Source organism: Neolamprologus multifasciatus, chromosome 14 (genome assembly GCF_963576455.1).
Source record: "Neolamprologus multifasciatus chromosome 14, fNeoMul1.2, whole genome shotgun sequence".
Classification (NCBI taxonomy): Eukaryota; Metazoa; Chordata; class Actinopteri; order Cichliformes; family Cichlidae; genus Neolamprologus; species Neolamprologus multifasciatus.
This window is the reverse complement of record NC_140452.1, coordinates 22,269,664-22,296,025: the sequence shown is the minus strand read 5'-3', so window position 1 is coordinate 22,296,025 and position 26,362 is coordinate 22,269,664. Positions and strand designations below refer to the sequence as shown.

The 26,362-nt window shown below is 39.7% G+C and overlaps 3 protein-coding genes across 4 annotated transcripts; 1 reads left to right on the top strand and 2 right to left on the bottom strand.

The window, feature by feature from the left end:
- Positions 1-221: 221 nt before the first annotated feature.
- On the bottom strand, positions 222-6,722 carry bloc1s3 (biogenesis of lysosomal organelles complex-1, subunit 3). 2 transcript variants are annotated; one of them, XM_085130967.1, is made up of 5 exons: positions 6,599-6,722; positions 6,380-6,483; positions 6,068-6,242; positions 5,703-5,803; positions 222-4,636 (listed from the first exon to the last, which is right to left on the bottom strand). In XM_085130967.1, the coding sequence occupies exons 2-5, from the start codon at positions 6,479-6,481 to the stop codon at positions 4,451-4,453; spliced, it is 564 nt and encodes a 187-aa protein (XP_084987093.1). In that variant the 5' UTR covers positions 6,482-6,483; positions 6,599-6,722; the 3' UTR covers positions 222-4,450. The 2 variants fall into 2 exon arrangements, with proteins under 2 accessions (XP_084987093.1, XP_084987094.1); XM_085130968.1 differs by lacking the exon at positions 6,599-6,722 and having other exon boundaries at positions 6,358-6,452.
- Positions 6,723-6,780: 58 nt separating this feature from the next.
- On the top strand, positions 6,781-11,430 carry trappc6bl (trafficking protein particle complex subunit 6B, like). The gene is made up of 7 exons (XM_085130969.1): positions 6,781-7,025; positions 7,300-7,397; positions 7,552-7,619; positions 7,713-7,830; positions 8,380-8,463; positions 8,630-8,723; positions 9,596-11,430. The coding sequence occupies exons 2-7, from the start codon at positions 7,302-7,304 to the stop codon at positions 9,628-9,630; spliced, it is 495 nt and encodes a 164-aa protein (XP_084987095.1). The 5' UTR covers positions 6,781-7,025; positions 7,300-7,301; the 3' UTR covers positions 9,631-11,430.
- Positions 11,431-14,723: 3,293 nt separating this feature from the next.
- LOC146504037 (mRNA decay activator protein ZFP36L1) lies at positions 14,724-19,396 on the bottom strand. Its single transcript, XM_085131380.1, has 2 exons — positions 19,211-19,396; positions 14,724-18,072 (listed from the first exon to the last, which is right to left on the bottom strand). Exons 1-2 carry the CDS (start codon positions 19,262-19,264, stop codon positions 16,843-16,845), a joined length of 1,284 nt encoding a protein of 427 aa, XP_084987506.1. The 5' UTR covers positions 19,265-19,396; the 3' UTR covers positions 14,724-16,842.
- Positions 19,397-26,362: the final 6,966 nt, after the last annotated feature.

Genomic DNA, 26,362 nt, shown 5'->3' with positions numbered 1-26,362 from the left:
AGCAATGCTGCTTTAATGATAACATAGACCAACCCAAAAAGATGGTGGCCGCTTCAACTAAGAAAACAACAAGGATTCAACAGAAAAAGGCAGCAACGCTGCTATTAGCAATAACCAGGCAGGCCAAACCAAGAAATGGAGGCCGCCATCACTTAAGCAAAACCACTGCCCAGTTGTACTACTCACAACAAGCCACGCATGGTGGGGCTGGTCGGTCTCTCTCTCTCTCTCTCTCTCTCTCTCTCTCTCTCTCTCTCTCTCTCTCTCTCTCTCTCACACACACACACACACACACACACACACACACACACACACACACACACACACACACACACACACACACACACAGCAGGCCTTTTCCACACCTATACCAGACTCACACAATGCCCAGCACAGAGGAAATCCACCAGAAGCCTCCCCCACACACTGCTCTCCTCCAGCTTATATCACCTCTGGAGGGTAATTGGTGGTAAACGAGGGCAGATGAGCAGCAGGTGTGTCCTAAAGGAGAAGGCAGGGGCAGAGAGAAACAGGGGACGGGCAATAAAGAAGGAGGAGGAGAGGGAAAGGAAAACACCACGCCCACACACTCCCACGGCCTCACAGGATGTAACAACTCTCAACATTTTTAGTCAAGTATTGTAAATTTGTTAAAGATTGATATGATAAAATAAAATAGAACAAAAGTGCATATTGTCTACACAAAATTGCATGTTTATTAGGCATATTCAGTTTATTTGTTGCCATACATTTATGGTTGGACTGCATTTATGTTAACCAGATCCAGATGATTAATTATTAATGCAAGTGTTCTCATGTCAGCATTCATCTGATTTCTATATACTTGCACATTTAAAGCATATGAATTTATTTAGGATTGATTTAAGTAAGAGCAGAATCAGTGACCAAACGTGTGACTGGTTAGATTCTGTCTCTTGTGGTTCACCATGCATTTGGTTTAAGTAACAAGGCCTGAAGGAGTTAGACCACGACCCTAATTGACACCTCACCTAGGCTTGAAATACACCCTCAGTGGATCTTTATTTCAGAGGTTCATCAGCGGCAAAAACTGCTCGTGATGGCAATCTGCACTAGGCTGTGTATATCTGCTCCTTTCACCTTGATAGTTTAAGGTGTAAAATGAAGACCGGTGTACTAAGGAAGCAATGGCACTTAAAGAAGGGGATGTTTTCAAGCAACAGCAGCTGGCAGATTGAAACATCCCCAAAATATTGCATTTCTAAAGTGTTCTTAAACATTATTCATTCACGAATCCTCAGATAAAAAAAGCAGACTTATCTATCATACTCATACACGAATACAAGTTAAATCTGTGATGTCACCATGAAATATTTGAGGCCTTTCACTCCCATGGTAACATTACCCAGTGGACACACACATCCACACACATCCACACACTCATGCAGCAGCAAGCCAACTTTACATGACCTGACACAGAAATAGTGGCAGAGCAGCTGAGCAGCTTCTTGGCCTTGTGTAGCAGTCTGTGATGCACGACGCACAAAACAAAACCAGAAAAACCAGCATCTCTTTATTCACTCACATTACAAGACCTGTGGGTCCTCGGAGCCCTGGGAGAGGAGGATACAAGTGGCTTTAAATCTGAGAGCAACCGGTCGCGCACGCAGTCCTGCCAGTCATCATCTCTGTGAACACTTGGATCTATTTGCTTTGGGAGTGGATTGTCATTGACGTCGAAGTAGTTTTTATTGCTCTCTGAGGGATTCTGAAGGGTGAAAAATGGAGCCCGGTTTAGAGCCAAGGGACAACAGAGGAAAGAGAACACCAGAAAGAAACACCAGAGAGGTAAAGTGCACAAAATTATGAGTATTTTATTTTCCCCAAAGGAAAGGTGGCTTATGTTTATAAACAAAATATATTAAGAACAAAATATATTAAATAATTTTTAACTTCTCAATACTTTTTTTTTTTAAGATATCACTTTTAAAAGACAGAGAAAGAAACTAAAGTGTGTGCTAATAGGCACCTGAGTGCAAATGACAGAATGTAATTGAATAGCTCATATGGGTAAAATATCTTACATGAGACATATTTATTATATTCAATGCAAGTGGGACATAAAATGTGTACAGATACAAACCTACATATGTGAACAAATCATAGATAGAAAAAAAGAATATAATACTTCTTACTGCATGTCTAATAAAACAAACAAAAAAGTTAGATATAACTTTATCAAATGTAAAACTTTTCGGGACATGAAATGTGTCCAGATGTGGAGCTAATTACAAGGAACGGAATAGAACCGAATAGAAATGTCTTATTTGATCAGAGGTCTGGTTTGTGGCTGGTGTAATGCATGTGACAATGACCCCATCTGGTGGCTGATATATGTCACATCCAATAGAAATCTTGACTTTTCGTTGTGGAAGAAGAAGGTAAAATAAATACAGCTCAGCTCTATCAGCTGTGTCGGTGTTGCGCTATAAAATTGAACATCTTCCAAAATTAGTGCAGGAATTTAAAGTGTTACATTTTGGGTATAATTAAATCTAAGTCCAGACTTCTGAGGCAGAAGAGCTCCTACTCCCCCCTCAGGCTGATTCAACCTCGCTGCCATAATGAATGCTTCAGGAAATCATTCCTGCTGTTCTCTATAAAGCTGTATAATAACTCTTTATTCTGATTGGTGAACAGCTGTCAAGCATTGGATCCCAAACATAATTTTGTATTATACCTTCATGGAGCTGTTTGTCATAGATTTATAGTGTACAAATTATTAATTATTCAATTTGCACTTCTCTCTTACACAGTGCTAGTTATTTTTACTGTTTTTAAGTAACTTTATTTTTTCATTCTTTGGTTTTTATAACTGTTGTAAATATGTAAATTCCTGCGCTATCTCATAGTATAAGACCCTTACTGGTAGACTCTATTCTATAGATAGATGGCCTACAATCTGTCGAAAATAAGTCCAACATATCTCTCATTAATGATGATTGAGCCAGAGAGAACATTCCAAACACAAAGTAGAAGCTGCAATCAGTTTTTGGCAAAGTGACTTTTATATCTTTTATTTATCTGGGTAAAAAGTCTTTTTAAGATTAAAAGTGTGTTTTTCAAGAGAGATCTGGCCAAGAGGGTGGCTTAAGTTGTAACAAATATAACAAATATATCACAATTTTATAAGGATTTTAAAAAAGGACTATATTAATGATAATGTGGGTACAATAATGCAGAGTGATAAAAAAATACTTCCAAAACAGATCATTTGTTTATTTTATATATAACCCCATTCATAAATCCTCTTCAATACAGTCAACTGACTAATAGCAGTAAATATATTAAACATAAAAACCCCACACATCCCTGTGCTTTCCCTACTCTGTTTCCATTCTGCACAGCGGCGACTCACTTTACTGTACATCTCTGTCTTTCAGGTGTCAGACGATCTTGTATGTGCAAATCATCAGTCAGTAATGTGCAAGGTTGACCCTGATCACCTGCTCGGCCTTGTGGGCATTGTGGGCACAGTGCTCAACCTGCTGGTTGTGGTGTTAGTGTACATTTACACCCCTGTCTGATGCAACTACAAACACACTGAACAGAAGGATTTATAGCTCTTGCAAGAGTCCTGTCTTTTGATAATGTTTGTGTTACATTATTGATATTAAGGAGGATAATTCACTGATAATCACTTATATAAAACCGTTGAGAGCAGCTGGAATTACAGAAGTTCAATTCCACAAAGTGGCAGATGTTCCGCGTTTGATCTTTCTTTGCAAATTGTCTGCAATGTTACCACTTTATTTCCAGATTCATTAAGAATTGTAGAGAATAATTACACTGCAATTATTAGAAAATCAACAGGATCAAAGAACATTGCTTTTATACTGTATGGATGTTTCCTGCTTGTTTGATGTGGTTTTGTAAACTGATTTTTGCAAATAAATTTGTCTTTGCACACCAACAGAGCAGTATTCTGGTGTATATTTGCATTTATTTTTTGAAGCAAACATTCATTTTTTATATACACAGGAAGAAATAACCCAAATTTTTATTTATAGCTGCAAGCCTACTTCTTTGACCCATCACAGAGGACTGGCAAACAGCAGGGAAAGAACAGGATGTGCCTCATAAAAAAATCATCAAATAGTGACATAAAAACAGTGTTGGAGGGAACAAGTGGATCATCTCCAGTTCTATGTAAAATATAAATCCAAGTGTATCTCTGCAAATCAAGAAATGACAGAACTATCGTAATTCCATTAACGAGGACGGCTAGCATTAGAACAGGTGTAGTGTGTGATTGTTAAATCCATGTATGTACACGTACTGCATTTTTTAGATAAAGAAGCCAGCGTGTTATTTTGTCCAGCTCACTCTGGTATTCGGAGAAAATATACCCATAACAATGATCAAACATCATATATGTTTGTTTTGAAAAAAACAAAACAAAAAAAACAATTTAAGGTGCAGGAGCAGTAGAATTATTTAAATGATTAATGTTTATATCAGGCAATATCTGATAGCTGGTGATGATGTCAATCTTTTCAGAAACAGCCTTCAGGTCGTCCAGGATTAATCTGATGCTGTGGGACGCGTTGATGATGGCGCTCTGCGATGCATTCAGCTGTGATGTTGCACTGCGCACCTTTCACATAAAAAAAAGAAAAAGCCAGATAACTTAATATTCTGAATTTGCAGCATCTATTTAATCAGCGAGTTAGCTACTAGTCAGACAAAATATTTACATCTGTTCTACTTTTTATCATTTGAAGTATCACTGTAGTATCCACGGGAGACCGTCCTCTCTCCCTTTCTGATCGCCCTACTTCACAGACATCTACTACCTTCAGAAATTTTCTGATAACTCTACAGTAGTAGGATGTATGGCTAATAGACGGCAATGAGGAAGAGTACAGAACTGAACAACCTTGTGACGTCGTGTAAGCAAAACCATCTGCAACTTACCTTTGCAAACAACCCTATTCCCATTCATAGGGTCTGTGCTGAAACAGTAGAGGATGACCAACACCACAGCGCTCACATTGTCAATTAATCTATAAGGAAGGCTTCTCCCATCTCTATTTTCTCAGACGATTGAGGCCCTTTAACATCTACTGGACAAAGCTCAGGATATTTTATAAGTCTGTGGTGGCCAGTGACATCCTCTATTCTGTGGTGTGATGCAGAATTGGTTTGAGGGTAGCGGATAATGACGGACTCAATAAATGGATCCACCAAGACAGTAATGTTCTGAGTGTGGAGACTCTCTGATACAGGTTTTAGAAAACAGGAGGGCAGGCCAAGTTAAAGTCAATAATGGACAGTCTTTTAGCACCCTCTACATATCGCGCTTGAAGAGTCACAGGAGCATGTTCAGTAAAATACACTTTTAAGCATTATGCACCACAGAACTCCATAGGAAGTCCTTTCAACTTGTGACCATCATCCTTCATAACTTTTTCTTATGAGATTTGGATTAGTTTCACTTCTAATGTCTTCTGTAAACTGTATATAGCATTATTTGATATTTGGAATATTTGAAAAATGCCGTTTTACTTATTTTTGTTATTGTTATTCTATTTTCTGTCTTTCACATTTAATTTTCCCCCTGGGATTATTAAGGTATTCTGATTTAAACACTGCAGCTGTAATATAATATAGACTGCATGCTGTATAGCTATGCAATTTTGTATATCTAAATATCAACCTACCTCCCTGCTGGCACTGCCATAGACTTGTTGTAGTGTCTGTCCCACATCAGAATACAGTCGGCTGTTAGACTCCTGCAGCTTTTGTTGTAACAGGGTCTCACCTGAAAACAGAATTATGTGCTGAAGTTACTCAGAGCAAAACTAGATTGGTCTTTAAGTTTACTTTTACATTTGTGACGAGACACTGTAAAGGCCCACTTCCAAATCCTCTCAAAACTGTCAAACACATCTCAGTGTTGTTAAATCAAAGCATATGAGACAACCTTGAAATTGTTAACTAGTAAGAAAAGACTAGTATGTGTAGTCTTGGATTGAGTTGGCTGTACTTTCACACAATAAGCACTGGAGTTTTCATTCATCTTTACCGTGTGGCCTGTGTGAGGGGCTCGGTCTGTCTTCCACTATGGAGTGCATGTCAGGGTGGTCTCTAACTACAATTAGAGGAGGGAGGTCTCTCTTTAATATCTGAGCGCTGTCATGGCTCCCAGGAGCCTGTTCCGGGTCTCCCTCGCTGTCCGTTTCAGACGCCTCCCCTGGAACCTGAAAGCATCCATAAAAAAGATACAAAAAATAAATGAAAATGTAGATTCATGGCTGAATCTAAATGTTAAGTCACTTGCTGAAGTGCATAAATCACTCTCAAAACCACGCATACAAGATAACGCATGCAGGACAACCTTGGCTCCGACCGAGGGAGTCAGAGAGGTGATGTAGACTTCATCATCGGAGTCTGTTTCAGACGCTTCGCCCTGGACCACTATCGGGTACCTGCCGGCCATGACTGCGAAAACATAAACAACATCTTACTTCAGGTTTATTCAGCTAGAAACAGCAATGCCATTAAATGTGTCTTATATAAAGTAGACTTCATTGGAATGAAAATAAAAGTCACAAACCTTCCCTGAAAGACCAAAACACAAATCACATGAGCAACAAGGAAGTAGCAACGGACGTTTCATGCCTATTGGACATTCAAGACATGACGTTTCATCCCACAATAGGATGATAGCGCTCACGAGTCTGTTTGTACATTACACCGGCGTACGTCGAAAGTTAGCGCCGGCTGGTAATGGCTTTCGGAGAAGCTGGATGGACGTTTGTTATTGCATATTACACGAAAACAACTGTTTTATTTTCTTAAAAACAATTTTTTCACACAATTTTGTTTGTTGTGCACATGAAATTCATGTGTTTTCTCCATGTTACCAGTTTTAGGTTAGAAACTCCTGCTAACTCCGCGTGTGTACAACTTAAGGAATGAGCTGGCCGATATATCGAGCGCCAACCAGGAAGCAGACTTCGTGTGCTACAGTCACTTTACAGGTACTGTCAATTTACAATTTCAGCTGGTTTAATTTAGATTAAAGAAATATATGACATACATTAATATGATACCTCCTTCTCCAGAACTTTCCATATACGGGAGTAATAAAAAATAGTTATTTTTAGCGTGGGGGCAGTGTAGCTGTACTAGCTGTTTGGCGCTAAACATCTTAGCTTCCGTTAAGCTGCTGCTCGGTATTTTCATATTTACTGCTGGTTTTGTCTGCTGGAGCACATCTAAGCCATCTGACTGTCACTATTGTGTGTTCACCAGGGATGGCAGACGAGACTCTGTTTGAATTTCTCCACATGGAGATCGTGTCACATGTTTACAAGGAGCAGCAATCCAGCAAAGGAACCATGGACAACAAGGTATGTTAAGGAGTTGCCAATAATGTCATGTAGTAAAACCATTTTTTCCGGTTTTAGAACACAGCTCCCCCTTATATTATAATATTGTGACATCATGTTCACAGTTTTACGTGATATACTGTTCAAATTAATCGCTTGCATTTCATCTTTTTAGGACAGAGCAGTCTGTGTTTCTGTCCTGGAAGGTATGGGCTTCCGAGTGGGACAAGGACTTATTGAGAGGTAAGTCACACATGTACTGTAGTGCAGTAAATGCTGAGTTAAGTGGAGTCTTCCTTTATAGTGAGTGTCTCATCACTTGTTTGTTCTTTCTAGGTTGACGAGGGACTCTCCCAGCTTTAAGGATGAATTGGATATAATGAAATTTATCTGTAAAGACTTCTGGACTAAGGTGTTTAGGAGACAGGTGGACAACCTCAGAACAAATCATCAGGTAAAATGTTACACTATGCAGTATGTTACTACCAAATTAGTAAGTAGGTTTTGTGTAGTGTTTGTTCAGTTTCAGTTATATATCCTGTAACAGACATTTTTGGCCTTCACAACAGGAAATTTGATCTCTTGTGAAACAGAGACTTTGCAATGCATCACTATTTGTAGTGGATGATTACTGTGATGAAGAACATAAACGTCTCTAAAAGGTTTAGTGTCAAAGTTGACTTAAACGTGTCCTGTTGATTTTTCTTGTAAATAAACAAAAGCGCTTGAGAGTTAACAAAGGCCTTAGATGGATTTCTTTCTCTGAAAAATTCTGTATCTTTTACTTTCATGCCTATCCGCTATTGTTGCAACTTTAAAACCTTAAACATTGAACATTTTGTTGCAGTGCAGTATTCTGTTGGGTCCTTGCATTCATATAGATGTTAAATTGAACTCTTAAATCTTAGGAACCTTTCCCAGCAATCAGGAAATACAATCACATGTATTGCTGGTTAAAATGAGTTATCTTTTAATATAATGTCTTGTTTATTTTCCACACCAGGGGACCTATGTTCTGCAGGATAACAAGTTTAATTTGCTGACCCAGCTGTCCAATGGAAAGCAGTACCTTGATCAGGCTCCTAAGGTTAGAATAGTCACAGACACACTCATGTTCCTGCATTCCTAAAGACTGCATATAGATAAGATATAGATATAGATATAACTAGGTGCTTAAGGGTTTGTATTTTGGCATACAGTCAAACCTGAATGTCATAATGCAATAGAGACTAATTTGTGCGTGTGTGTCTCAGTACCTTGCTTTTTCATGTGGTGTGGTGAGAGGAGCCCTATCTAACCTGGGTTTGGAGAGTGTGGTGACAGCTGAGGTCTCCGTCATGCCATCCTGTAAGTGCTTTGTGAAAACATAATTATTTTACTGTAAGGAAAAGTTAGTCAGACTAACATGCTTATTGCCTTTCAGTCAAACCATTGTTGCTGTACTTGTGAGCTTCTGTTAGGTCTGGTTTAATTAGATTTATAATGTACACATAACTAGCAGTTCTAGTCTTGAGCAACCCCTCATTTCTTCATATTTTGCTTGGAAAATGGGAAATAGCTGCAGCAAAACGTGCAAACATACATGGAAATAAATTGTATAAAGCGAAAACAGTTTGTGCAGTAGCAAAGTCAAAGTTTGGTATGACCAACTCTTTTAGGCAAGCTTGCTTGTAATTTCTTTATGTAAGTAGTCTCCAGTAGTTCTCCAGGCTTCTTGAAAGACATTCAAAACTCAAGGGGGAGATACTACCAGCTGGTGATGTGTGAATTAAAAAAAAATATATATATATTTTTTAAATGTCAAACTGTGTTATTTTGAACACTTTTTTTGTAGATTAAGCCAAAGAAACTGGATTAAATTGAGTTTTTACGACAGCCTGCTAGTAACAGAGTGTCAAATAATACAATTTCAAGTCTTTCCCAAGCTGTTATGTGTAGACACAACACAGATTCGTCTGTTGAGTTAGGTGCTATTTTTATGCTTGAATGAGTCACAGGTCACTTTTAAGTAGCTTAACAAACAAAAAACATTCCTTTGTAAGATCTTGAGAAAACCTGGGGCAACTATTGTGCAAGACAACTTCAAAAGATTACAAGAAAGTCTGTCTAATTGGAAGGAAAATATAAAGAAATGAGGAGTGGCTCAAGACTTTTGCATAGTCCTGTACCTTAAAGGACAGTACAGATGGATAATATTTTATGCATTTTTATCTTCTCAGGTAAGTTTCAGGTGGTCATCCAGAAGTTGTCCTAATCTTCTGCCCACATGGTGCCAAAAGAGAAAATAATGGTTCCTGTTTTCCCACTGATGAGTGAAGCCATAAAGTGAATCAAACATCCACAAAAGGGTCCAGCAGGACTGCTGACGTTCTGCTGACCACCAGGTACAACTGATTGGTAAAAAGAGGTAGCCAGGGCTCAAATATAAATCCTTTTGGATACTAATTCTGGTTTTGAAGGTTTTTGCTTATTTTACATTCTCAACTCAAGTTATTTTTTATCTGCTATATGAAGAAGCACTGGCTGCCAACTGAATACTATGAAGTTAAAGTGAATGTGTAGTTATTAACAGGATATGTATTCTTTGTAATGTGTTGCAGTGCTTAGTCTGAAAATTGGAAAAAGTTTAAAAAACAAAAATAGTACAGGAGAACAATCACCATAAGTAAAGAGAAACATCTTTGTGGATGGCATTTAATGCATCTTTTTCAGCATCCATTCCATTGGTGGCTAATGAACCTTTGCAAATCATTACACCTGGCTCATTGCATTCATTATTCAGTGCTTACTGTTCTTCACAGAAAAAGCTGTATCCAATTCCTGGTGCTTCGCTCTGGTTTTTAGCAAATTGACTTCAGGAGAGAAGTCTTTCATGTAGTAGTGGGGATCACTTAGACTTCTAAGGCAAAATGCAAATCTAGAATAATACACTGGTAGAAGTATTTGAGTTTCTTCAAGTTATGTGAATGTAATACGTTTCTAGAACAATAATTTGTACAATTTTTCCAAGTGGAATGATACGAGCTTATTTGTTGTTCTATGTAGTGGTCTCACATTTAAGAGTTGAGTAGACTTGAATGTATTTCTATGTTATTTTCCATCATGATGGATGTGTTTTCTCTTGTTAGAGCATTGATATTTAAATGTGACATTTTTCCTGGAATTTAGTAAGCTGTAAAACATGTTGGGGTTTACAATGAAAGTTAATCATACAGTTGTCAGGCAGTTGGATAATATTATTTGTTATTTATTTTCTTTTTTTTCCAACTAAACCGCTTTGTTGAATGGATTTAAAATGCTGTGACAAGAAAACAACAAAACAAGGTTTGTTAAACATAAAATGTAAGACCATAAAATTATCACTTCTCTGGGAAAGGCTGTTACTGTTGCTGCCACTAGGGGGACACATACAGCTGTTATTTTAGTTAGTTTAGATTCACCATGTTGTTGAGGTATGTCCAGAATCTTGTTGTCCGTTCTGTCTTTTTCAAGTAATTTCTTCAGATTTGGCTATGCAGACCCCCCCCCCCCCCAAGTGTTGAGGTCATCACAGTTACTTTCATCAGTTCTTCAAATACCATTGGTGTAATTATTCCATGATACCTGACCCATACATAAATTTAGTTCTTTATTTGTTTTTTTTTGTTTTTTTAAATTTATGATAGAAAACATTTGAACATTTCCATTTAAAAAAATAAGACTTGAAGTCGACAATTACAGCTTATATCAAGGCTTTTTCATGTGAAAGGTAAAAGAAAAAGATAGGAAGTGGTTTTACTCTGCTCTACTTCTTAAGCATCAAGATTAGTCTATACTTTTAATAACAAAAAGATCAACCTTAACTTGAAGCCTTGTTTGCCTGTACCTCCAAGGTTGGTCAAAACACAATTTGGTACAGTTTTTGATATGGCGCAACACTGACATTATTGCAAATGTTGTGGTTTTCATCTGGTTCTGTTTCTGTCTCCAATCTAAGGAAAATACCTCCTGTTGTGTTCCAGTATTTCACTGCCTTTGGTGGAAAAATTTACTCAATAAAGGTCTTTACATACAACTTTGTTTCCCTTCAGTGTTTCTGGCTCAAGCTTGGGCTTTCAGAGGTTGTAGCGTTGATTCTAATTTCCACAACTGTTCATACTGCTGTGACAGCAGTTATTACCCATGGATATATATTTTTTTAATTTAACAATATACTATACATAAAGAAATTAGCTTCAGTTACTGAATGTTTAACACAATAGCTCATACTGTGACTGACAACTTCAAGGCTGGAATTAGGAATATGAGAAAGCAGTAAGTAGTGTATGGCAGAAACATGACTAACCCACTGACCCTTATGCTTTTGTGTATACACCCACTGGTCGCTTCTTTGGGCAAACTGTTGAACTGCTCATGAATGCATGGAAGCAATTTCATGCAGTCAGACATGCAGAAATAGTTTCTCTCCATACTGAGCATCAGCATGGAGAGAAAAGGTGAATGACTTTGAATGTGGCATGGTTCTTATAAATGCATGTGTGTATATATATATATATATATATATATATATATATATATATATATATATATATATATATATATATATATATATATATATATATATATATATATGTATAATATAAACGCCTCTTTAAAAGCACGTGGTGTAAAGCCTAACAAATAAGAACAGGAAACTGAGGCTACAATTTACACGGGCTCACATAATTGGGAAATAGAATTCTGGAAAAACATCTGGTCTGATGAGTCTCAGTTTCTGCTGTAACATTTAGATGGTAGTGCTGGAATTTGGCATGAAAGCATGGATCCATCCTGCCTTGTATTATTGGTTCAGTGTGTTTGTAGCGTAGTAATGTTGTTAAGATCTTAAACTCAAATTGTACTCAAATGGCCTCCACATTGCCCAGATTTCAAACCAATAGAGCACCTTTGGGATGTGTTAGGACAAGAGATTTATGTAATGAATGTGCACATCTGCAGCAGCGGTGTGATGCTATCATGTCAACATGCAGTGAACTCTCTGGAATGTTTTCACCACCTTCCTGAATCTATGCCATTAAGAGTTAAGGCTAACGGGGGTCTAACCCAGTACTAATAAGGTGTAACTAATGAGTTGGCCAGTGAGCGTATGTTCTTGACTCTCTTGTCTTTGGCACTTGTAACTGGGTTATCTTCTTATTTTGGAGGCCCTAAAGATAAGGGTACTTGAATGAGCTTAAAATTCCAAAAAATAAAAAGCTAAATAAGGTCACTGCTTATAAGTATGCTGCCTTTCGACCCTTGCTGTGCATCTTAGGTAATAGCAACCTGAGTGAAGGGCTGGATGTGAAAGAAAAAAAACAGACATTGAGTTAGATGTCTGTATAAATGTGTAGCATCTGCCTACTGCCCACTCTTTTGCCTATTTGTTGCAACTCATTAAACACCAAATCCCATGTGGAAAGAAGGGGGGGAGCAGAAGGATGGATTAGAGAAAAAAAGACTAGGAGGGGGTCGAATTGTAGAAAGTTGAAGGAGACTGAGAGAGTGGGCTTTAGGAAAATTAGATGGAGAGAATGAAGAGCCTCAACAGGAGGCTGAAGGGTGAAAAGTGGAAAGGAGAAGTTTATTAGAGGCTGAGGGAGGCAGAAAAGAGAAAGATGGAGGGGGCGTGATGATGAGGAGAGGAAAGAGTGAGCGTGAGAGAAGTACCTTGCGTCTGTACATAAATGCCTGAAACAATAAGGAGTGAGGGAATCTGAGACTGGCTCTCAGGACGGTGAGCAACAGCCGTTTTGTGCCGCGCCACACAGCTTGGCCTCCCTTCCTCCTGCTCTACCTCGCATCACAATGTCACCAAATGCGGTCACAAAGAAGAACGGTGAATGCGAGCGGAAGAAAAGGAGGGGGTGTGTTCATGGCTGGAGAAAAGAAAGGAGGTGTTGGGGGGTGTGCAAGTTAAACCAGCATTCGTATTCCTAAACTGATGACTTGCTACAATTCAGCTACACTGTCCACACGAACCGACTGAAGTCTTTTGTTGTGTGAGAAGCTGCGAGAGAACCTGTTTGTTTTAGTATATTTGAAATAAGTAGAAGAAAACTAAAACATCACCAGCTGCAATTTAAAGTCCGTGTTTAACTCCCTAAGATATGTACTATGTATTGATTCAAAGTCAAATATGGTTGAAAGCAATCTAAGTAAGCTGTGTCACTTCCATGCGTCCACAAAGAAGTGTGAAGGTATTTTTTTCTGTTTTTATTAATCATCAATACGTCTCACAAACTCAAAAGGCCGCGTTTTACTTCCTCGGAGCAACCTAAAAACATATGTTGCTGCTTTTAATCTGTATGATCTCACAGGATGACACCCGCTTTCATCCTCTCATACTGCCCTCCCTTTATTTTCTTCTTCCCCTTTTATCACTTTTCTGTCGTCACACCAGCGCATTCAACTTCCTCCACTCAAGCATGGTACTAGTAAGACTCTCGCACACACAAACGTCGTCTCTCACGGCCATATGTTGACCCGCAGTGGACCTGAATACAGCCATCTGCCTGTCTTTCCTATGTCCCACAGGGCAACCGGGAGAATATCTATAGAACACAATGCCTACACACACACACACACAGCAAATGCATGCCTTTAAACCCTTCACGGCCACTAATCACTACCAGACAGCCGGCCCATCTCATGTTAAGTGACAAGATAATAGCCCTTGTGTGTGTGCATGACAGAGAGATTCCTTGAGTATCAAGGGTGAGTAGGCATCTTAAGCCCTGAAATCATATTTTAATTTTAATTTTTTTAATCAAGCCTGCCTTTGTGTAAAGTGTTTTCGTCAGATTGTCTCATATCAGGAACTGTTGCATTGCACTCCAATTATACTGGTATAGAAGGGGCAGGAGGTGAAAAGGAAGGAGGATGTAAGTAACCACAAAGTGAGGGATGTGGGATGGAATCAGGGAAGGCAGAAAGGAAATAAGCGGAGACTGATGATTGGTAAGATTAAACCCCAAACAAAAGACATCTCATCTTTACATGAAATTTTAGTGGCACTGCTCCACACTCCCACATTCACACCCCACTGTCGTATTACCCTCGACCGCAGTGGCCGGGACAGCCATGACTGCACTGCCAAATTCGCTTAAATCCATTTTGATTTGCAAATTTGCTGCCAGAAACACGCTGCTGCACCTGAACTTCGAGGATGCGAGAGACCACAGTGCTTTCCTCATTTTTAACCCAGAGACTTCGCTTCAGACTCCAGCAGCCACTGAGTTTTTAAAAATCCACAAGTATCACTTTTCCCTTTAAGAAGCGAAGGCTAAGCTTTGTAGGGAAAATAAAAAGGCAAGACTTTTCCTGGATTTCAAAGGCTCTCATCAGTATTGCTTTCACACTCTTCACCTTGAGACTGCATCACAGAATACTTCTTAATCCTGGAAGTATAGGGAATACTTGTGTAGTGTAAACTACTGTATGAATACTTTCCAGGTTAGCCATCTAGAGGAAATAAACTTGAGATGAGCTTCATGAACGAGGTTTAGAGCTCGACTGAAATTATTTTATTGTATAGATACGGTTAACCTCAACGGCACAGGTCACAGGGGAAATGTGATAAACGAAAAGCAGAAATGACAGTTCACTGGTTTCCTGCACCTAAAACCTTACATCCTGTGAGCCTTTTTGCCAACGCTACATTAACGCCAGCGTAGCATATATTAAAAAAAAACAAAAACAAAACCCACCTTTTCTCCTTTTAAACATCTGCATTATTCAATAAAAGCAGTTTGCACATCAAATGTTAAAATTTTCACTTTTTACCTGCAGGTGGCAAACAGAAGTCAAAGAAAGACCGTTAAAAAAACAAAACAAAAACAAACTCCTTTATTTCCAGTACAAAAAAGCAAAATATATTAAACTTGATGCAAGCATTAACAACTCAAAAGTCCTCTATAAATATGTTAAAAATAAATTAAAGAAATTAATTTACTAAAGATCATCTTTACCACTAAACAGGCCTTAAACACGCTGATGAAAAAGGTTTTGTTGTTTTTAAATAGACCAACTACATCATTAACACAGGAAAAAACAAAACAATAAACAGCCAAGTAACATTTTCTAAAACACTAAGCATACATACCTCTAACCCTACAGTATGCTGAATCTAGCTTGGTAAGGCAAAAAAAAGACCTGGGAGCATAGTACGCGTGCTTGTGTACTATGTGTACTACGCGTGCATGTGACCAGGATACTCTTCAGTCTTAACAACAAAGGCATCAACAGAAAAGAGAAAAAAAGAAGATTAATACTGAATAACAGAGAGATGGAGTGACATGGAGTGAGAGTCTCACTTTACAAAATCTTACTGGGAATGTTTGTGTTTAAGATAAAAAACAAAAACAACAACAACAACCCCCCGAACACTTCAGCACCACAAACGACAACTTCTCAGAAAATAGTCACCTGGCTTCAAGCTCTGACCTCATCATTTCATATCGAACTAATTGGCTAACTCCCGGCGTGGATATTCAGCGCCTGGTACCTTGTGCTTTCCCAACCGTGCAATATGAACCCATATGCGCCCAAGCTCTCCTGACTGAGTCACTTTTCACTCTGCTGCAGAGTGGTTTAAATTTGGCAAATTGACACTTGACTGCTTGAGGTTGGTCAATAATGCACGAGAACCCAAAAACCATCTGCAGTAGCCGCAGAAACGCAACGCCTCTGCTCACACTAGCTTACTCTCCTGATATAAAAGAAGACTCTCACCCCATGCTCGCATCTCTCCAAACACAGCAGCAAATCTTGGTTCAACAACGTAACAAGACCTGGTAAATAACACTACAGGTATACATCGTTTAAAAACGTAACATTCAGATTCGAGGCCAGCGATCTAAACACAGCCCCCAGATGGTACAACCACAAGAGGGAAGGGCGAAAAACAAAAACACTACTTCACGAGCTTATAAACATTACATAAACAATACAGTGTAGATTAGATGGAAGAACTCCTAAACATACGGTCACATCGTGTTTGTCCTACTGAAAAGAACGAGCAACAAACAGATGTCTTTGGCTTTCTCACATTCTTTAGATCAGTCGCAGTATGCTGACAGGAGGAAATTAAATTCACACTGTGATTACAAAATTCTTTGTTGGACTTTGCCATCCTAGCATATCATTTTGATAAAGCTTCAAAAGGGTTTCAAGGACACCATTAAAACATCTGTTTTGAGATATACCGTTTTGGTGAATCCGCCACATACAAACTGGAGTTTTAGCATCACTGTGCCTTGTGCAAATGACAGCGGCGTGCAGTGTGACAGCGTGTTAGGTCACCCAGTCGTTTTTTCACACAGAATGCTAAAAATGTCTTAGTTGTCAGTCAGTGTGTGAGCGGGGAGTGTGCGTTTAAGTCTGTGTTCTTAAGTATGGCTACGTGTGCAGTGGATACTCATGTATACATGTTCCAGCAATCTGCAGCTTAAAGGCAGAACCCAGTGGCATCCTCAGGAAGAGAGAGCTGACTGAAAACTAACAGACGTTTGCCGTTAGCTTCGTTAATGCCACCAGATGATTCGGAGCCGCTGAGTGAGCCAGCAGAGCTGATCCCATCCTGGTCCTGGTCTGAGAGAGAAGTGTGGGACAGGGATCTGGCACCAAGTGGCCCTGAAAGGACCCCCGCAGCACTGGGACTCTGCTGCAAGGAAGGGGAACTCGTTGGCGATAACCCACTCGGAGAATAGCCGGAGTCAGGGGAGGGCATGAATGGAGACCTGGGATCGGGACCCGCGGGAGGATGGTGCTGCTGAGTGGGGGAGGCCTCAAAGGCAGAGTCCATTTCTAGAAAGGCATGGGAGAGAAGATCAGTAATGTCTGCACAGGAAGGAGAAGAGGCCGTTGGTGGGCATGTGAATGAGGTGGTGGCAAGAGAAACATGAGGAGTGAGGGCAGACTGAAAGGCCTGGTGGGGAGCTGAGGGAAACCCAGAGAAGCTGAAACTCTGCCGGATAAGACGTGGCCGATGTGAGCGGGAGGAGGAGGAGGAGGGCAGCTGCTGAGGAAGGCTTGAGGAGGAAGAACGAGAGAATGAAAGTTTCTTTTCTTCCTCGCTGTTGTGAACAAAGTGACAGCGGATCCCATAGGGGCAGAAGCCGATGGTATGAAACGTACGGCACAGCTCAGTTTTATATTTTGGATGTCTGTTTAGATCACGTAGCTCTTCTGGCCCATGGGCAAACTGGCACTTCCCCCCATACTTGCACAAGCCGTTCTCGGTGAAAGACCGACACAGTTCGGTTTTATAGCGCGACGACGAAGAGGAGGCAGACACAGACGAGGAGGAACTGGTGTTCAGTGTGGCGGAGCTGATGTCACTTTGGGAGGATTTTGCGCCTGTCACAGGCCAGCCTAGACTTGCTCTTGTTGCACCACTGGTCTCTACCATGCTGAGAGAGCGCTGGGAAAAGAAGCCTGGCTTCTCCCACTGCGTGGAATTACCAAGCTGGAAAAGTAGATCACTCTCTGATTGCTGTCCCCGTTGGCTGGAGGTCAGAAGTGCACTGTCCAAAGCATTAGTGGGCAGGCAAGACAGGGAGGAGAGGGAAAATGAAGTGTTTCGACATGGCTCGCTGATGTAACCTGGTGTTCTCATGGCCAGACTTAGGGATGGCACTGTTCTGTTCGGCTCCCTCAGATTGAGATTCAGTAAATGCTGTATTTAAAAAAAAACAAACAAAAAGCCCACATCATTAGCCTGTACAAGCTACTATTAATATTCAGCAATTTTTAAAACGTATACATTTGCTAACAAGTTTATGCCAATTTATGTTAGACATTAATAGATGTTTTTGTTATTACCACTAAACACTAAAGGTTACATCTTCTGCTCTATTTGCACATTTCTGTTATATATTTTTATTGGAAATATTTTGAGTCAGGTGCCCTGATAGATTCAAGCATCAAGAACCAAGTTTCAGGGGTGGGGAGGTACTGGGCATTTGAATACAAGTGCATAAAAAGCACACTTTTTCAACTTATGTCGTCAAAATAAATTTTTGACACATCGATCCATCCCTATGCTTATTTTGTGCTGCATTGCACTGGCACTACAAATTCAGATATTTTAGATTCAAATCTGTAATACGTAGCATCACCCCTCTTTCTGTTTGATTTTTGGATTCGTCCATCTAAACCTAAGGAACACAAAAAAACCTTCAAGACACGTTTTTTGCTGTGATAACTAAGACGAGCTGTAGAATGTTTCCATTCAGTGCACGGAATAAAATACGCAATGTTAACTTTAACAACAAACAAACAAAAGTATTACAAAACTTCTACACCTCTACACTTCAAAACAGCTCTAACTGGGGACTTTAGTCTGTTAGCCATGACTTTTGTGACTTAACTTGTTGGGGTTATGTGTATAAATAAGCTGCTTTACTGGCGAACTGTCTATAGAAGAAGCTATTAGCACGAAAACAGCGACCTTTAATAATTAATGACGTTAATTAACCGGCGTTGAGAGAAAATCACAAACTAGGCTCGATAATGAAATCGATAATTTCATGGGCCCAAGTTGCGATGGACTACAACAACTTGCTTTCTGGCACCTTAACATCTGGTCAGAGTTAACTTTCAGGTTACAGAACAGTCAAAAGACAGACGAAGAGTCTTAAAAGAGAAAGCCTGACACATTTTATCCACCAAAGCAGACTCGAAAAGATAACATGGAGACCGCAAACTCCGTAACAGCGCAGCTAGCAGGCTAACACCCTCCTCCTCTCCCCGACCTAGCCAACTTTCGCTCTCCGCTAAACTTTCTTTTGCGCTCTTATGGGGGTTTGGTTTACCTTGCACATCATTTCTTCCAGCTCAGCAAACTGGTTCAGGGGATAAGATGGCATTTTGCTGAGCTATCAAAACCTTCGTCCGATCCCGTCTGCCCCTGCCGCGATAGACGTGGGCAACTCGCTGGCATGAGATGGTCAGAAGTTTCTAGTTATGTATGGGTGCTAAACAAGCTCAAGACCCGGACCACGTGTGGATTTAAAACCTAACACCATTGTTGGCCACTCCCACGCCTCTGTGATTCTGCAAAAAGTTGTTTTTACACATCTTGCGGTTCTAAAGAAGGATGAGAATGAGGGCTTATATACAAAAAATAAATAAATAAAAACATTTATTGACTATAAGTTGAAAATTGATTATAAGATTGTATAATATGCATTATCTATCGCGTAGCTTCACTGATTTGGGTATTACACAATATATAGACTAGATTTCTTAGTTTTGCGTATTTCATATCTTTTTTTTAATAGTTCTTTTTTTAAACTGCTCTTTCTTCTCTTCTCCATGTACCTCTGTCTTTCACTATCCCTCTTGTTCATTTCAGCAGACAGTCTGGGGTTATCACCACAGTGAATGGGCATTCTCAGGATATCTACAACTGGGGGTCCAACCAAGAAGAAAATAAAAAAAGAATTTAAGAAATAGTAGGAAAGCTGTAGCTTGATGATCCGGGCATGACCACAAGCTTAGAAAGTTATAAAAAGATAGGCTATCCTTCAAAAAAACAACTGTTAATATTTAATTGGTTTAATAATTAAATCTGTTAATTGTGGAAAGTAGAACATCTGAAGACAATATTTGAAAGAAGAGATTGTTCCGCTTTATACCAGGAAATTTTCACCAGTCATCTAACTAATATATTGGTTTAAAAATAAAGAACAGATTGTTGTATTCACCCTGTCTTTTTTGTACATTTTTTTCAAATGTTAGTAATTTACTAATTTGCTAACACTGTATTTTCCTTATAGTGAATATGTGGTTTTATGCCATCTCTAGTTAATTGGTACACAAGGGCTGGCCTTTTGATTTTACTTTGATCAGACAACTGTTACACCGTTCTCTTGAAATACTTGTTTTCAGTTGATGCATAGTAGGAAATGAAAATGCAGGCAGATGGTTTCTTTTGCAGATGTGCTGCTTCTGACTCATAACTAGAAAAGGCCATTTCAAGGACAAAACAAAGAAACAGACAGAAAACTGAGGCACTAAATGTGGATAAGGAGAAAAGTGGAGACAGCCTAACCCTATGACAAGGAGCGAGGCGTTGATTTCAAAGGTGAAGACAGATGTGTGAAAAATTCCACTGCAGAGCAGAGCCTTGAGATGATTAGTCCCACTCTCACATACACAGACACACACACAAAACAACAGGTTTAGTCCTTCTACCTTTGCAAAGACATGGAGTCTAAACCTTACCTTAGACACTACAATCATAAATTCAAGCCCTTCTGTCAACAGTAAGACAAGTCAGTCCTCACAAAGACAAAACTTCAAGAACACGCAAGCACAAACACATCTGCCAGGACTTCGGCTGTCACACCTCGTACCAATTTTGACTGCATTCATAAGCAAGCAAACTGTTGGCTGCAACCTTAGAGAGCTGCTTTCGGTTTCTTCTGCAACTGATTCTGATTAGGACTTTTAAGTTTACCTTAGAATAGGTTCATTTGTGGCATCAGTGAAAATTCTTGAGTTCATTTGTAAGTTTCAACAAGTGGTATTAACAACCCAATGATATCCAGCCCACATGAAATCCCTGCAGGACCAGAGGAACATCTTAAAAGGTTGATAAAAATGACTCAGTCTGCCTCAGAAGTTCTTGAGTCCAAGTTGTAGCTCTGAGTCCCTTTTGAAAGATGAGTTCAGCTGAGAACAAAGCCTGCCGAAAAGCTTTGTTTTGCTCCAGCCAAGTGGTCACCATTAAGTGTGTGTTTTTTGTGTGCGAGCGTGTTTGTGTGTGTTTGACAGAGGATTTCAATCTATTCCACCCCCAGTGAGCTGTAATTGTACAGGCCCACTCAACAGTCTGAAGGTTGGGGGTTTACTCAACATAAGTAATAAACTGCACATTATTTGTGACTTTTCCTTTCCCGTAGAAAGCAAATGAATTGCCTGCTTTTGCACATAATTGCTATTAAACAGTATGATAATAAACTGCGTGTGTGCCCACACAGATTCTTAAATCTCATGTAATATGTATGTCTTTCACCCTTCAAAAGTTGCAGACCGCTTTGCAATTTTTGGCAAATTCATAGCGATTTCTAGTTTTGTGATGTGGTGTAATTCTGTGTTATGTCCCTGCTTCTGTTGTGATGCTTTATTGGCAAATATTTTAGAAGTAACGTCCAAACATACATGGACAAGGGTATTGGTCCATACCTCTTAATCTTTGCATTCAGGTGTTTTCAGTGCCATTGCCATAGGGAAAGAATTGGTTATTCTACAGAGTTCAATAAATCTGAGTGTAATACTGTAACAGGGTGCCAGCACTGCAAGTAGTCAGTTAATGAAATTTCTTCACCTATAGATATTCGTCCATCATCTTTAACTGGTTATTCCAAAGTGTGTTGGAACCACAGCAGAGTGTAGACCATGTAAAGTTACAGAACAGGGTGTAAAAGCCACCAATGCTTTGCTTATTCAGTAACTACAGAGTGCCAAACTTCCTCTGGAATTAACATCAGCATAAAAACCGAGCCGGGGAACTTCATGCCATGGGCTATCATGGCCGAGCAGATCCTATGGGTCAGAAATTGATTTCTAACCCTCCTGTGGGTTGATTTGGTAACACTGCCATAACCACCAGACTGCTACCATTGCCAAATATTGTCTCCTGCTGCTATTGTCTCGGTGCACTTTGTGATCGCATGAACTAAAATCCTTTAAGACATTAACAATATTTTGAATTTGGGCTACTAAATTTGCCAAATCAAATATATGAGTGGTGACTCCTTCTTAAGGAAGCACCACTCACACATTCGATTTGGCAATTGTTTACACTGGATGGCCTTGCTGATTCAACCTCCAAGCGATCTGTGCCTTGTCCAGGGATCTTTTGCTTCCTAGGCGAATGTGTAAACTGCTACACTATAAATTTACCGCAACTTGCTGTGATGCTTTAAATTGATAAGATGCACAGTAAGGGCATGAAAATGAACTTTTAGATGCACAATGACTATAATGTGTATTGTCCCGGGATAAAACAAAACCAGTGCTAGTGCAGCTGTGTGTCTTCAACAGAAAGTGACATGAGAAGCTGCTCTAATTAGTTCTACGTCTTAAGAGGTGGGCACTCTGTGTGTGTGTTTTTACCTCCTCTGACACTGTAAACAACAAACCATTAGCAAGATGTCAGCAACACAGTTCCTTGGGGTAATTTGTTAATTTGGCAAACAAATGCTATAAGCTGGCTATTTGGTTAGCGAGTTCAGTTTACTTCTGTGAAGAAACTAAATCTTTGGGCTGAGTTGGGGATTACTGGCAGTGGGGGTTAAAGGAGAGGGGGAGGGGAGGAGAAAGGAGGTGAGAGATTTGAAAGGGAGTTCTTGCTTCTTGTTGAGTCCAGCTGGGCTGGAGGGCCTTTGGAGCACAATGAGCTCAATGAGCTGCAGAACTAACTAACAAACTAATGGCCCGCCCTCTGTGACTACAGCCATGCACACACACACACACACACACAGTGTGGAAATAACAGAGGAAGGTGAATGTGTGGGATAGAAGGGCTGGGTAGGGGGAAAGAGATGGATGCAGGAGGGGGGAGAGGAGACGATGAAGGGGCAGGATTGGGGTTATTTAGAAGAAACAGGGGAAATGAGAGAGAGAAGGCAATAAAGGATGGAAAGTGGAGATTGTTTTGTCGAGGCTGGATCTGCTGCGAGTTTCATCCAGAGATTTGGGATTATTCCACCAGGTGCATAAAAATGTGCCACGGGATGCATTCTGTTGCTTGGTCACATAATCTTTCAGCACTGGAGTAATTAGTCATCATGAAAGCTTGTGATTATTCAACATCTACTAGATATTAGAAGAGGTTTCCAGAGGTTGTATTGCCTGAGATATTTGACTTTAGGCTACCACTGCACGCCAAGTCTAATAAGATGTTTCCAGGGAAATGATGTAAAAACAATTCATGTTTTCTGATATATTTAACAAACCCCCTGATGATCAAACAATATTGGTTTTCAGTGAGTAGGAAGGACGTCTAAGAGCTGTCTGAGGCTTATAAGAACTGAATGGAAGGTTGAGTAGGAGGTAGATAGTAGAGCTGACTAATCCATAATTACAACATCACCATTGGATGTGAGTGGATTTCCTGATTAAAACAACTGCATTGCACTGATGTGTGCATGTGTGCGTCTGTGAGCACGCACTTTTGTGCTTGTGTGTGCTCCTACAACCTCTACACACTCGCACACTCAGCCTATTGAAAAACTCATGATTAAGTGAAGTCATTCCTCCACAGCCCCACACAGCCTCCTTCAGATAAGAGGCTACAACTACTAGTGGAAAAAAATAAAGGGAAGGGAGGAGGGGTTTGTAGACCTGATGAACATCTGCTCCCATTTTTCTCCACCTTTTTCACCACCACCCCACCTCGCCACCCTCCCATTTTCACAATGTACCCCCCTGCATCACTTGCTTGTGTGCTCGTGTTTGTGTGTGTGCATTTGTGATTGTGATTACAGAGAGCCTTTTGGTTTGCGTTCCACAGAGGGTGAGTGTACCCCTGTGAATGGTGAGTGTACGGTTCACGCGTGCACAGCACGTTCTTCTGCAGTTGTTACCCTCATTGCGAGTGGTATGCAGTCGCTGTTTCATTCAAACTTTGTGTATTTCTTCTGTGACAATTGTGTAATTGTTTTGCAACCTATAAGTCTCATGGTTTGTATTCGATATGACCCCACTCTCAACCAAACACACACACACACACACCCAGAATTACCACACAGTTGGGTTCTACTAAGAGGTCAAAGGTCAGACTCTAAACTTTGACCTCTGACATCACACCCTCCCTCTCTACCTCTCCCATCTGCTGGAATTCACTCATGTGCATACAATTAGGAAGCAAGAGTTAGGAAGCAAGAGAAGAAGGATGGAGAAAGTTTAGTAACAAGATAACAGCACACATGTCTGCACAAACAATGAGTGAGGGTGGAGAGTTCAGATGCAAGTTCTTTGAACTTCTTTTTTTTCAGGGAAAGTAGGAAGGAAAATTAGTCATCTGTGTTTGTATTCATATGTACACAAGCAGTACCACTAGCATACAAACTGAGGCATATCATGTGACAGAAGTCTGCAAACAGTGATGTCACAATCTTTGCCCTTTAACTGGTGCACTTTTCAGTGCATTGGGATTTACTAGTTCCAGGCAAAGGAACTTTTATTACCACAATACAATATTACATGTCAGATCTGACTCCTGTTAATGTTTTTAACCACAGTACTGTAGCTGCACTATACCTCCTGTCTCATTATAGTTTTCATTTGTTCTTACAGTTTTATTGTTATTTATTATTATTCCTGTTTTTGTCTTTTGATCTGTGTTGGTTGTCTTTTACAGATTAGAATGAGATCTAAAATGCTGTGTTAATTAATAATATTCAAGTTGTATGAAATAGCAAGACAGAGGTATCTGTGGTGATCTGTTGCACACTTAGTCTCACTCATTCCAAAGTAACTTAACATGAATTGATTTTACTATCACCTCAGTAGCATTAGCTGGGCGCCCTGTTACACGTAGAATCTGTAAACTTGTGTGATGATCCCATTGTTTGGAAAGTTGCAGAGACAGGAGGGCAATTTGATATTTACCTACCATAAGCTTGCTGGTGTTTGCTGACGGCTGCAGAAGTAAAAAATAACTGCATACCAGTTATACCAGACTGATAACTGATATTACCCTCAATACTCGCACATTAAATCAGCCTGATTATATGGGATGATACTCCAAAAGGTCTCAAAAGAATCTTTTTAATTATTATAATCTCAAGATTACACCTGTACTCTAATGTGATCCGTAAAGACTCCATACAACAGTGTAGCTTTGTTTTATATGATTTATTTGCCAGAAAAGAAACAAATGATGAAAGTTCGTAGTTTAAGCTATGCCCTTGTGACAGATTGTTCCAGTAACATGAATGAAAAAGTTGTGGAATCTTATATTTCGCAACAGGGTTAGAATTTGTTTATGCAGCTTCTTCTGCTCTCTCACCAGAAGGGGGAGATGTTGCACTATTTCCAAGTTGGTGTTGGTGGACTGCAAAACTGAGTGCTAAATCAGCTAAATCAGTTTCGATATAGAGTATAGAACCTGACTCATGTACAATCCATAAGCTGGCAGATGTTATTCCTTGTATAATACTTGTTTAAAAGTCTGCATATACTATTTCAATGACTCAAACGCGCAGTTTTCTGATAAACACAATGAAAAGGTCATAGCAGGAAACGAAGGCTGCTGAGTTCACACAGAGACTGACAGAAAGGGGAACTTGTACCTGGAAACCCTCCAGACATCAATATGTGTATGTGTGTGTGTGTGCATGTGTGTGTGCATGTTACACAGCCCCTATGAACCCAAAGCAAAACAAACAGCTAAATCTTTGTTTCGATAACAGAGGGGTGGTTTATCACTCTGTGTATTTGTCGGTCTAATGTGTAACCAGAAGGAACAGCAGTGAGTTAAAATATGGTCCATTCAGGAAGCAGTCTTGAGGAGCTTCTCATTTCTTATATTTATTTTGCCTCCAAGGAGCCAGGGTTTCTTCTTTTGTTGGTCTTGAGCAATAGGTTTCTAGATTTTCTGAAGGTTTTTTCCAGTTGTTGTACCTGACTATTTTCAGAATTGTTTTTTAGGTTTGTATGTGTGTTTTTATTTTTATTTTTTAAAGTTGCTTAAGACTGACCATTGAATCATTCAAGCACAAAATAGGCACCAAATTTAAGCAGTGAACTAGTGTTGTGTCTACACATAACAGACAACTTAGAAAAGAACCAATCTGAAATTGTATCTTTAGAAAACTTGTTACAAACACATAATTCAAATCGAATCTGTGAGTCCAGTCGAATCTATGAAAAATGCCAAAGATAACGCTGTTTGACAGGAATAAGATAGTATTTTCCTATAAACGGGGTGAATCCCAAAGAGCTATTAGCTG

Coding starts and splice junctions, on each gene's coding strand:
- bloc1s3 (XM_085130967.1), bottom strand. CDS start 6,481: ATGGCCGGCAGGTACCCGATAGTGGTCCAGGGCGAAGCGTCTGAAACA. Junction 5,804..6,067: donor CCCCTCACACAGGCCACACG/GTAAAGATGAAT, acceptor TTCTGTTTTCAG/GTGAGACCCTGTTACAACAA. Junction 4,637..5,702: donor ATGGCAGTGCCAGCAGGGAG/GTAGGTTGATAT, acceptor TTTATGTGAAAG/GTGCGCAGTGCAACATCACA.
- LOC146504037 (XM_085131380.1), bottom strand. CDS start 19,264: ATGCCATCTTATCCCCTGAACCAGTTTGCTGAGCTGGAAGAAATGATG. Junction 18,073..19,210: donor TGGAAGAAATGATGTGCAAG/GTAAACCAAACC, acceptor TTTTAAATACAG/CATTTACTGAATCTCAATCT.
- trappc6bl (XM_085130969.1), top strand. CDS start 7,302: ATGGCAGACGAGACTCTGTTTGAATTTCTCCACATGGAGATCGTGTCA. Junction 7,398..7,551: donor AAGGAACCATGGACAACAAG/GTATGTTAAGGA, acceptor TCATCTTTTTAG/GACAGAGCAGTCTGTGTTTC. Junction 8,724..9,595: donor GGTCTCCGTCATGCCATCCT/GTAAGTGCTTTG, acceptor TTATCTTCTCAG/GTAAGTTTCAGGTGGTCATC.